General features: G+C 39.4%; 1 protein-coding gene across 4 annotated transcripts in view; it reads right to left on the bottom strand.

Annotated features, from left to right (window-relative positions):
* Window positions 1-12,820, bottom strand: part of SFXN1 (sideroflexin 1) — a 46,574-nt gene that overhangs the window by 15,145 nt on the left and 18,609 nt on the right. For 3 of the 4 annotated variants that reach the window (XR_014894953.1, XR_014894954.1, XM_085298100.1), the window contains exons 1-3: window positions 11,995-12,246; window positions 929-1,101; window positions 112-282 (exon numbers count right to left, since the gene is read on the bottom strand). Coding sequence is in view for 2 of the 4 variants with exons in the window: in XM_085298100.1 (XP_085154226.1) it covers window positions 112-282; window positions 929-1,092 (335 nt within the window). In the remaining 2 variants the exon portion in view is untranslated. Of the gene's footprint in view, window positions 1-111; window positions 283-928; window positions 1,102-11,994; window positions 12,247-12,820 lie in introns of those variants that run through there. The other variant, XM_085298101.1, reaches the window with a different exon arrangement.

Genomic DNA, 12,820 nt, shown 5'->3' with positions numbered 1-12,820 from the left:
TTATAATCGATCTAAAATGTTCTGTTGACAGCAACATTGGTTTTCACTCATCTAATTTGTAAGCAAATGGTGAAAATATTATTACAATGGTGTAATATTACCATTACCTACCTATAAAAAGTCATCATACAGCCTGTGATGGTCATATTCATTGGTACCTGAGCTGACATTCGGCCAATCAAGATCATCTTTTCACCAGTGTCTGGATGAAAGGCTGAATCGTAGATATATTTTGCTCTCCACAACTGATCTTCTGTCAAGCCAGGTGCCACAATACCTTGTCTTGGGACAAGTTRAAAAACAAAACAAGACAACAGCAAAACCACAACTGTTATAAAATGATGTAAMTTCCAATGAAAAGCATGGTGACAGAGGATTTGGGGATGTTCATGCTAAATTAAGCTAGCCTTCTGGTTAGCTTGTAGATCCTTAGCTTTTAAATGTACTGTTGAAATAAAAATAATTAGAACTTCTAACAGTGATTATGTTGGCTGAGTTGATACATCCAACACCAGATTTCTGTTTATTCAAAACTGTATGAGAACTGCAGAGCTAGAAGCTTTGCAAAGACATTAACATTAAACTTTGAAAATTTACCTTGCAAGTATTTAAGAAACTACTTGACGCAAACAGAATAACATGTCAGCAACTCTGCTGTCATATTATTTTCAAAATCAGACACTTACAAATTTCAGAATACTTAAAAGTATCATTATAGTAGAATAGAATTATTATTATAATAGTAGATGTTCTCAGATGGCATAATTTCTCCATTCATATAATGCTAGTGTTTCCAAGAATGTAATAAGAAAAAACAGTGGTGCAACGAATACAGTGTCTTAAATATTTCCTTTCAAATATATAACCAGCTACTTATCACCAACATGGACTTTTTTGGGCCAGCAGTAACAACGATCAACTGCCATACCTGTAATCATGAACAATTTTTCTTGCATTTTCTAGCTGGGCATCAGATAACAAAATATTCCGGGGGTCTGTTACGGTAAAGAAGTGACTGGCTCGTCCAATGAAAGTGCTTTGATCCCATCGGGGCTCCTTAATATTAATATTTAATGGTATATCTGCTGTCATCTTCAAAAACTGTAAAGAAAACATGAAAATTTGCATTCTGGAATTCCACACATTTCATAACATACCTGTAATCTTTTAGAYTCTACACCTGCAAGATGAAAATTGGTTATACTTACAATAAAAAGCCAGATACACAAACTCTAAACACCTTGCAGAAGTGAGCTTTAAATGAGCAAGTGTATATCCAGAAAGCAGATGATGTCAGACATTGTTTTAATGAGGTTACTACTCATATAAGTAACAAGCGAGAACTTAACTCAGATATCTACAAAATATTTATTTCTATGCTTGTTTCTCCAAAAATTCATATATTACACATTTTTAATAATACAAGTATCTGAGAATGAGGTAGATACAAAGAAAGTATAGGATCTTGTTAATAAGTAGCTGTACTAAAATATGATAAAGAAAAGTTTCGTTTATTTGAATAACAAATTAGTGTTTGCTAAACATGTTGTCTTAAAGGGCAGGAGAAATTAAGTACTTCAAAAAAATGCTTAAAGAGGTGTTATAAAGTGCAGTGGCAGAAGAAATATTTAACMAAATCCAATTAAAATCTTTGGCATTGCAAAACAAAACAAAAATTAGGAGCACAATCCCCTCAAAAAGAAATGTTTCTCTAAATCCATGTTTTAGCAAAAGGAAGATTACATAATGCAACAATTTGCAACCTTAGGAACATATGACAAATTTTCCTAACGACTCTTTGAAGATACTAAAAGAACTACAATGAAGGGGGCTGAGCTCATAYAGTTGTGCATTTATGGGGCTTAAAGCTCAGAAACTTAAAAATTACTTCAGCATAGCTAAGACTATTTTGGCATCTAATCAAGGAAAGACAGTCCTCTGCCTAATACAAGCTGTATGAACTTTAACTTTGTTAAAACAAATTTCTGCAGCATATTCAGTAGTCAGTTAAGAAAAAAAGTGCGTCGTCATCTAAGTAACACTTGTAATTCAAAWTGTTGGAGTAAACTGGATTTATAAAAGCACAGATAAAGTGAACACAGCATTTTTTTCTGTTTCAATGAGAAAAAAATCATCATTTTGACGACAAGTAATGTATGTGGTGTAAGGTGTCACTAACAAGTATTTTCGTTTTTAACTCAGATTCTTGGGTGGGCAGTATTTACCTACTAATAAGCATGAAGTACATTCTGAAGCTGTCTGAGCAATTTGGCTCAATTTGATGAATATTAGAAGTTACAGAACTGAAAAAAATTACAAAAAGAATACAACTAAGCAATTGATGCCTCTTCATCATAAAAAACTGTGAACATCACGAGAGAAAAGGAGAGATCATTCAGGAAATCTGGATAAACTAATGCCTATCTGTCAAAGGTAACTATTATCTCTCTCTTCTGCCTCAACTGGAAAAGCTTAGAAGTCTGGAGAAATGAGTTTCTATAGAAGTCAAGTCCTCAGTCTCCCTTTCTATTATAACCACCCCCAAATCAGCAGCTTTTTTTTTTTTTTTTAAACCCAGACTTAACATTTTTATGTCTATGTAATAGCATAAGCCTGAGTCTTATTTAGGACTTTTATAGTTGTTATTATTATGATTTAATTACAATGAAAACCCAGTGGCCATATACTATTTTATGGTACAACACTCATATATTAGGGAAAGTAGTTGGTTTTCTGATATATTAAATGCCAGAAGAACTGCCAATGAGATTCAGATTGCTCAATTTCTTCCCAATATTACACACGTTCATCCCCCCAATGAAATCAATAAAAACTCTGTATGCATAAGCACAATTTTACCCAACACCAGATATGATTGTAAAGGTATAAAGATAACGTAGCCAGAATGCAGAATAACTGCGTTATAAATCAAGATAAGCAATGTTTAAAGAGGAACTGGCAAGTACATTCTACTCAGCACTGCAGGATACTCAAGGTAAAGTCCCAYACATGATAACTAAGAAAGCAAACTAACCTATTACTAGTATGTCAAACTCTGAGAATCTGAGGATAAATTAAGTAAATTATAATGGTTATTCTTCAGCACGGTTATAATCACAGCACGATTAACAGCAGAATGATGAAAAGGTCGTATCTGAGCTAGTATTATTAAATCACTATGTTATAAATTTATTAAAAATCCTAATTCAGTACTGCTAACTCAAAAGATGTTTTCTCTTTCATACATTTACTAGTAATTATGCAATGTTTCTTTGAGTTAAAGAATCAGTTTCTATTAAAAAATACAGGGAGTTGCTTTCATGAAATTAAAAAAGAAAAYAAAACATCTATGATTCTTACGTATTATTTTTATATTTAATGTGTATTATCTACAACACAATAATGAAGAAACAAAAAACAAAAGCATCAAATAAGGAAGACCTCTGTTTTCCAACAGTTCCAAAAATTTCCATGAACAAATAATCTATTATATATAAGCTAAATCAATTTCGTTAAAAAAAAAAAATGCAACTACACACATATTTCTGTTTCCTGGTCTCCAAATTTTCCTGACTTCAGAAGAAACTCAAAGCTGCATCAGCAAAGCAGAGCTGTTTGCTTTCACAGTGCAGAGATCAGTACTATACAAATAAGTTGTATTTCTACAGATTGCTAGGTTCTGGGTAAGACAGCTGTCAGGAATCGACAGCGAAGGCTGCAGGGAGATCACTGGTAGGATTGGTTTTGCTTATTCTCTATAAACTGTATTAAGAGTTTAACTGCTCACTTCTAATTGAATATTCTCACCCTTTTACCCAGCTTCCTACTYGCTGTATATACTTCTCTGGCTAAGAGACAGTTCAAAACACCACTGTGTGGACACACCACTTTATACCTGTATATTAGKAAGATCATTTCTGTGTTACATTTCTCACCGCGCAAGTTGCAGTACGAACACAGATCACAGAAATGGAAGAAAACTCTGAGGACAGATTTGGAAGGCAGAGTTCTCACGCAGAGCATCTGAACAGGTGATGCTGCTTAGCTTTCTCTTCCCTTTTTATTACTACACAATTATAAAAGCTCTCCAGCAAACAGTGATATATTCTGAAGGACTAGACCATCTTCTGGTCTCACATGGTAACAGCTGGTTTTGCAAAGCAGTACCCTACTAATGCAGGTTGAACTCATTTCTTCAAAACTTCTTTTCCACAGAGGGGAAATCTGCACATTTGGGCTGGTTAAGTCATTCTGTGAACGCTTCTCTTTTGGTAAATCATTTGTGGAAAAGCCTAAGGAGTTTCAATATTTTTGTAATTAAACTACCAGTTTCTTTAGAAAAGATTAAAAACCACTTAGAATAGTTTACGCTGATCTGTTTAGAGCTGTCCAATTAACATTTAAGCAAGCAGCCCATAAATAGAAGCYCTTTTCTTTCTTTTCACTTCAATTAGCAAGTTCTGAAAAATTGCTTCATATATGCTACTAGGTTGTCTGTGAACAGTTTTTATTATGTAYGACACTTGTGTCAATAAAAGCAAGTCTTTTAGTAATAAGGAACCTAAACGGTAAGGATCTGCCTTCGCTGCAGAGGTTCATTGCTCAGTTCGCTCTCGCTTCCCTTAGGCCATGCAATTTCGCATAACCCACTGAAAATGAAACTACAGAAAACAGAGGAGGTACCACTTCCAAATCTTATCTTCATCCCGCTCCTTACTCGGTCTCCTGACTTTGTGCCAGATCTGATGCCCCTTGCACTATGTTGTGTGCTAGTAAAACTTAACAGTCAAGCAGCAAACTAATGCAGTAGGAAGACAAGAGAGGCCAGCCCGATCTCCTGCATCAGTATACTGAATTGGCTCAGCACAGGGTCTGGGAGCACCAAAGCCAGGGAGAGGGGAGGAGTGGAARTACATACCTAGGAGCAGAGGCAGCGGAGGAAACCGCTCTCTCTCTTAGCAGTAGCAAGCTCTTAGGTCAGCCCAGAGACAGACACTAGCCTGGGAGCATGTCTCAGCACAGCAAAAGTACGTGCTGTATGTGTACTCTCACCCCCAGGGTGTCTAGTTAGCCATTAACAATTGCAAAAATGTATGAAGTGGCACAGAGRAAACCAATACGGACTAGCAACCTAAGAGCTCACACACTATTTCTGACTTTAACTGCTAGCCAGCACTGAATTCACTTCTTCACAATTTAATAATCATCCTTAGCTGCACCAGTTAAACTGACTTGAGCACGTCTAYACTTGCTAGGAACATGCCTTCATCTTACTGTAGGGATATACCCTAAGAAAGAAAATGGAATTTCACACAGCTGCATGGAGAGCCCGAGCTGGCTAACTGAACGGATTAGCAGCTCATTCCTCATGCTCGGAGCTGCTGCCTTCCCTGTGCCGTTAGCAGGAATCAAGACTGGTCCTGCCACACTTCTCCAATAGGCTAACCCGTGGCTGGCTTGGGTCACCATTTCACTAAAGATTTGCAGATATAGGAGAAGCCAGGCAAGTGGGAAAACTCAAAGCCTAATCCTATACCTGCAGRGAGCAGGATGAACGAGAAACATAGAACATGTTCCCTGCAGGTATAGGATTAGGCTTCAAGACAATTACATAGCATAGATAATTTTAAATGTTGCAGCATGTTAGAGTCAGAGCTTGAAAGTCTACATTACAGATGAGGAAAACGGGCACAAGAGAGATATAACTTGCTGTAAATTGGAAAAAAACMCATTCTCTGCATATCTACATAGTAAATCAAATGTATGACTGTAGAAAGAGCTAACACGATCTACTCAGTAGCAGTTAAGAGAGGACAAGGTGGCCTTAACACATACTAATGGAGTAAAAACGTTCCAAAGACAACACATACATACTTCTGTTGCCAGCGCAAAGCGAAGCTCATGTTCCCATCTGCTTCTCACTGCCGTTACCCACGCAAGCCAGACTAAGCTAGTACAAGAATGTCATTACATGCTTCAATTTCCCTTTCCTTTTGCAAACCTACCCCAAGACTCTGTAGTTCTGCAGCAACAAAAAGCAACCCAGCAGGAACATAGAAAACATATGTTAAAGGAGGATCTTTGTCGTGAGCTACAACAAAAGACCATGCTTGGCATCACKGACCAACATGTATGATTAGAAATCTGTGTTTGTTTAAGAAGATGTCAATGACAAGAGAAAGCAATGACTTTAATCTTTACAAAGGTAAAGCATATTATAGCTGCTCCAACTCTGCATGGAACAGGAAGACAGGTGGCCACCCAGAAATGATTAGGCTTTGCACAAAAAAAAAGGATCAAAACTTTAGGTGACATCTATTTAGGTAAACAAAATAAAAATTCTTTTCTTCTAAATTATTTTATTGATATGCTGTATTTGACTTGCACCTTGACGATGTAAGYAGGAGCAATGTTTTTGTAAATTAATTTAAAATAAAAAATATCAAAGATTGTGGGCAGGGACAGGCCACCGATGCACACAGAGAAGGAACAGATGCCATATAAAGAAGTACAAAAAGTCCAGACACTGAAATAACATAATTTGGTGACACATAAAACTTGCAGTGAAACAGAAAGGTTGCTAAGATTACTAGTCTCAGGACTCCGAATTATAAATCTGCTACAATGGTGCCTATCTAAAAGAGCTAGTGAATTTCTGTCTTGAAAGTTTACAATTTCCCAGCAAAATGTTTTATTTAAAAATGAAAGCACCATCTCTAGAACTAAAAAGGACTGTAATATATTCCTCACAATTTATCTCATAAAGCAAAAGCACAAGCCAAGGACCTTCTTAGACACTTTTTATAACTAGAAAGCAGAAATGGTGACTGCGCAAATACGGTTTCATTGATGTATTATCAAACAGCTATTAAGTCATCACTATGAACTGCAAGGCAGAGTTTTTTTCTGGTAAGACTGTGGAACTGCAATACATTTGTAAAATACTCCCAATTTAAGTTAGTACAACAGTATTTTACCTAGCTGTCATTTTAGTATTTAGATACAAATTTAAAAGAATGCTGCTGYTTGAATAATACAGTCAAACACAAAGAAAAAGCATTATAACAAAACTATTTAAGACCTAATTATTATTTTAAATAAATGACTTTGTCAAGAGTGTAACTCCATTATTTTCAGTGACACAATTTTCAATTTACATTACATGTGTCCAAGATCTGAGTCCTCATTACCTAAGCATCCATAATAGAATTGGAAGAGAAGAGGGGGGGAAGTCATTCAGGTTAAATCAAATTACAATAAATTAACCTGAACCCTGAGCTAAATAGAAAGTTTGCAAAGGGATTGGAAGGCAAATACACAGATCTTATAGAACAAAGGTAAATATATTTGCTGTGTTATAGTTCCAGCCAGATGACAAAGGCAAATGTCAACTATCAAACACAAACTGCCTACATTTTAGTATCTGAATTTATTGTTTTCACAGTTACTGTGAATCGATAAGTATCAACAGAGGGGAGACTACCCCTGTAATAGGGCAAAACCTTGAATCAACTGCACCATAAATTTTAAGGTGAGAAAGTAAGCAACAAAACTATCCAGTCATATATTGAAATAAATTTCTTCTTCAAATAGCTCCATTAACAGACGATTTGAGAAAAAAAACACTAGTTATACAAACTTATCAGTTACTAAAACAATTCATATGCAGAGGTCACTGAAGTCACATTCACAACCTAAGTGGATCACCACTGCTGAGAAGGATAAAAAAACAAAGAATACATGAGAACACAGCTACAAAGTTACATCTACCATGGAAAATACACTGTAAGCAAGGGAAAAAAAATGCAAATCTTCACCATTTCAAACAAYAAAAATTACTAAACACTCAGATTAATGAGTAAAGTTTATAATGAACCCCCTATGCTTCCAAATCCTGAAGTAATAGTCTAAATAGACTAAAGAAGTAATARTCTACACTGGTAGATTAAACAAGTAATTAAGAACAGGCTGTGTTCTGGCACATCTGTATCATTAAACTCTCTCAGCCCACGGAACTGTGTGGCTGTGCCCAAACTGCCCACGGTGGACAGCAGTAAATCCTCGATGGTGCTCCAGAACCACGTGGGGAACGTGAGCTGTTGTGGGCCAGAGCTGCTCCACGCTGCGCTCCCACGGTTCGTCAATGCGGGAGAACGCGCTCCCGCGCCCGGGAGCATGTGCTGGCGCCGCCTCATGTCTCTCCCCCGTCCTCGCCTAGCACTAGTAATGCCAGTCTAGAAGGTTAAAGCAAACTAAAAAGCGTAGTACTGGCTTGTGTTTTGTGTTGTGCTTCACCTCTAATATTGCAGCACATGCCTGGGAACCCGTATTTTGATTACAGACTCTTTAGAATAAGGAGTCCATCTGAAATATCATGGACTAAAAATAAGGTCTTATTTTATCCAAAGATACACTCTCAGCTCCATATTTTTAATAACCTTCTACAACAATATTTTTAATCAAGAACTCTTTTATATCTTTTGCAGTCTGCACTTTCAATCAGAAAGATATTTTTAACTGTGCTTATAATCCCAATATTGAACACATTCAAGTTTGCTGTCCTCTCTCTGATCAGATGGAATCATCTGCAAGTTCATATTCTGATGTTTAACACTACCATTGACTAGGGAGGGAAGCTTACAAATCAGTGAGTGGCCTCCTTTAAAAATAAATACAAAAGAAACAGCACAAAGTCTAATCAAGGATTTTTGTACAAAGGCTACATTTAGCTTTGCCACAGAATCAGCAATACTAGAAGACTTTAAACTTTGTTTAAAGGTTAACAACAGCACTTAACAATTCCACAAAATCCAGATTCAGGAGTCATCAGAAATTCAACTCAGCTGTTCTTCAAAGTTCACATTTTAAAACACGAAACTGAATGCCATATAATCACTTTTCAGATTGAAGCAGCGGCCAAAAMTTCAGCAATGCCGTATTTCAGATAACAACATATTAGATTTTGAACAACACAGATACTTGATCATTTATTTTAACATGAACAAAAAGAAATGCRGTTGCAAACAAAAGATAAGGTTTTGAACAAGCTTTAAACTATACTTGCTACTAATACTGCACTGAAAAGACTTACAGATTGGGGGCCTAGATACTGCTGCATGACTGAGTAATCCAAATAGGTGCACGATCAACTCTTTTGGGAAATTCTGGGCAACCTCACCTCATGCAGCAGTGTATGAACGATGAAAAGCAGCTTTTCTGCCCTCACTGGAACCGTTTATATTTTCATATGTTACTTGCACTCTGTGTTTTATTCCAAGGCTTGAAAAAAAATTCATTCCACAAGTAAGAAACTTCATCAGGTATRTATTATTAATTTCTACAGAATGTAAAGGGAAATTGGGAGTAGAGCAACAGGGAGATTTCTTGCTGATATAGCTGTAAATTCCGTATCTGATCTAAATACACATTTTTAAAGTTGTAATCACTGTTGTGAGTCAGAAAGCATCCCCAGTGTCAAAACGTCCATTCCTCAGAGACAGAGAGAGCTTCTGCCAGTATTCTGTGGAGCAGAGGGCATTTCTGACAATGGCTAAAGGATAGGAACTACTTTAGAGTTGCCAGGGAGTATGACATTGTCAGCTCTCTGTGAGAGAAACTAACCCGAGAATCACCCCAGAAGCAGGCTTTTCTAAACAAACACAGAAGCCAGAATTCTCTCGAGCAGGGATCCTTTGGCAAGCATCCTTAGATTGGGTACCAGATAAGGTTAACTGCTGCTTCACTTTCTACACAGAATTTTCTGTTATTTTTTGCTTTTATAAAGGCTGGAGTCCAATTTATAGCCTCCTGTATCTTCCCTTACCGAATTAGGCTTCGTTAGTGAAAGAGCATCTTTATACCTCTCCTGCCTGCAATTTGAGAAAGTTGGCATAAATTGAGCTGTGAGGATGGATGGACAGATGGATGGTGCCCCACCCCCCCCAACGAAAAAAAAAAAAAAGAAAGCAGATATGATAACGAACTTGGCAACACCMCACTTTTTGGTGCCCAATTTTCAAAATGGAAACTGAAACCTTCTGTTACAAAGCATAGGACTAGGACACATAAGGAGTTTAAATCTACAATTCAAAACAGCCTGGATACAAGAGTCAGTAAACTAGCTTAAATAAATGCTGAAAAGGAAAGTTTCACTTATATGCTAGCCTTTTCAAGATTTAGATACCTAACTCCAGGTGAAATAAAGGCACTTAGGTCAGAACATGATTCCCAAATCTTTGAGAAGCAGCTAAGTGGTCCATTTTTGGAACAGAAGGGTGAAGCCACTTTTTTTCTTTTAAAACCTAGTAAGAATAGAAGCTAAGAGCAGTACCTCTTATCATAATCCAATAGGTTACAGAAGAGTTCAAAAGTTAGAGCTGTGTGCTGTTGAAAAARTGTCATGTACAGAGGAGAGAGAAAAGAAGGCATGACATACTTAGGCCCCCCAGATCTCCATTCTTCAAAGCAGTCCCCTAACTGCCTGATGTCCAATAGTCAATGCCCTGTTCTAGAAAGCAAGAGATGTAGGCTTGAAAATCTGCAGGTCGAGGAAAATGCTATTATAAAAAGGCGATAGGAACACCTCTCTCTTCTTCTGTTTATAAACTGAAGTGACCATGGCCACTTGTCTGTTTTTGCAGAATGCATTTATTTTGAAGAATCTTCTGTGGTGCTTTGACARAGAAATATTTAAGAATCCTGTTAGGCCTTTTTATTCCTTAAATAAAACATTGGCTCTTTTGAGGGCTTCTCTGCCTGAAAAAGAACAGATTTTTCCTTTCTGGAAGAAATACCCACCACTCCAGCTCTGCTTGTAAAAGGTGGCCTGTTCTAATTTAAAACTACAACACATTGGCAGGGCAACAGTGAGAAGACAAACAGCTATTACCAATATTYCAATTGCTCTGCCAAAGAAAAGTACACAATGCATTCTCCAGGAATATCAACCAAGCCAGTACAATTAGTTTAAATGAGAAGCACTAATAGATTTTTTATAAGGGAATAAAGCATTTTCAGGTGATGGCAAAACAGCACATATCACACTTATCAGGGTCATTAAGCAATGGTATCCCTCTATTTGCACTGTTTGCTACCTCAATTTGAAAGAAGCAGCACAGCTGATGACTGGGGGAAGTATGATGCAACATACTTGCACCAAATGTTAACAAAGCCACTTGCCAAGCTTTTCTTCCCCAAATCGTCTTCCATCAGTAAATATCTCTTTAAATCAAAAACATCTTTGTCTGCAATATGCTTTTTTTCCTACTGCATTAATAAAACCAAACTGGATGCTAGTTAAAGCAAATTGTGGCAACACTACAAGATACTTTTTTGCTTATAAACGTACGTCCCGTTTGTAGCCTAGCAACAAAAGCAATAGTCTGTGTTAAACGGATAGTGCCTGCTGCTAGGTCCATCTCCTCAAAACAGCAGCCATCTTTGGTGCGTAACTTAAAGAAAGATTTCATCATTCTGCATTAAAGCTACCTCCAGATGCTAGCGGTTGCAGCAGCAAACTCAGCAGCAYGTGCTTTCAATTTGCCATCTCTTCTCTCACTGCTCTCATCTCATGAGGTGTATCACACAGACACATATTGCCCATTATGCATTTATCTCTCCTCTTCATTAAAAAAAGTTTCTTTGCTAAAAAGTGTTATTTCAAGCTCTTATTTTATTTCATTCCTGACTGCTACAGATTTTTTTCTGCTCCTTATTTTTTAAGCCCAGTGTAAACTTAAGTAGGATTATCTGGCTYTATCCAAACACGTTCATGGCTCCCTCCTGTAGTTTTTCACTATTTAATATCTCTTTTCCTGATAGGCCCCAAAGAGGAGATGTTTCATTTGTGCTTTGGTACAAAGTCAGTTGCCACTGCCCCCTACCCTCTCAATATTCACCATTATWATTACCCTCAATTATTCATAACTCAGTAAATAAAAAAAATTCCACCTGCACAATAACCCCCCCCCCACACACACACACACGTACACACACCTCCGGTTAGCGGACGGCTGACCTCCAAGTTACGAGGCGCGTTCCTGGAAAACCCGATGGCCCAGGACAGAGAGCCTCGCTTCCCGCGGGCACCGCCGCGTGCTGCGATCCACCGCCCGCGGGTCGCGCGCCGAGCTGCGAGGACGGTTCCTGCTCAGGGTGCAGTTTCGGGAGGGGGTTTTGGAGACGGCAGGAGAGCCGTGGAGGGGGGGAAAGGCTGTGGCAGCCCCAGTCACCTGCCTCACGCACGTGGTAACTGCGAAGACTGTCGGAAAGGGGGTGACCACCACCGCCCAGGGGCTGGGAAGGACGGGGGCGACACAGGGCCCGGGGCACCATGGAGGGGACGGGGGCGACACAGGGCCCGGGGCACCATGGAGGGGACGGGGGGCGACACAGGGCCCGGGCCACCATGGAGGGGACGGGGGGGTGACACAGAGGGGCCTGGGGCCCTATGGAGGGGAAGGAGGGTGACACAGAGGGGACAGGAGCGACGTAGGGCCTGGCCCTCTAGGGGGAACGGGGCCGAAATGGGGTCTGTGTCCCTATGGAGGGGATGGGGGCCGGCACAGGGCCTGGGACCCTGCGCAGGGGGAGAGGGGGCGACACAGGGCCCAGGGCTGCAGGGGGGTGATGTGGAGGCGGCGCCCGGGCCCCTGCGGAGGGGGAGAGCGGGTGACACGGGGCCGGGGCCCTTATGCAGCGGTCTGGGGGCGACGCCCGGGCCCCTGCGGAGGGACGGGGGCGGCCCGGGGTCCGGACCGGGGGCTCCGCGCGCGCGCTGGCCGCGAGGCCGCCGGGGCCGCTACTCACCGCGGCCGCTCCG

The sequence above is a fragment of the Rhea americana genome, unplaced genomic scaffold (assembly GCF_003343005.1).
Source record: "Rhea americana isolate MKP2758 unplaced genomic scaffold, rheAme1 scaffold_135, whole genome shotgun sequence".
NCBI classification, from domain to species: domain Eukaryota; kingdom Metazoa; phylum Chordata; class Aves; order Rheiformes; family Rheidae; genus Rhea; species Rhea americana.
This window is presented reverse-complemented; position numbering and strand designations above follow the sequence as displayed.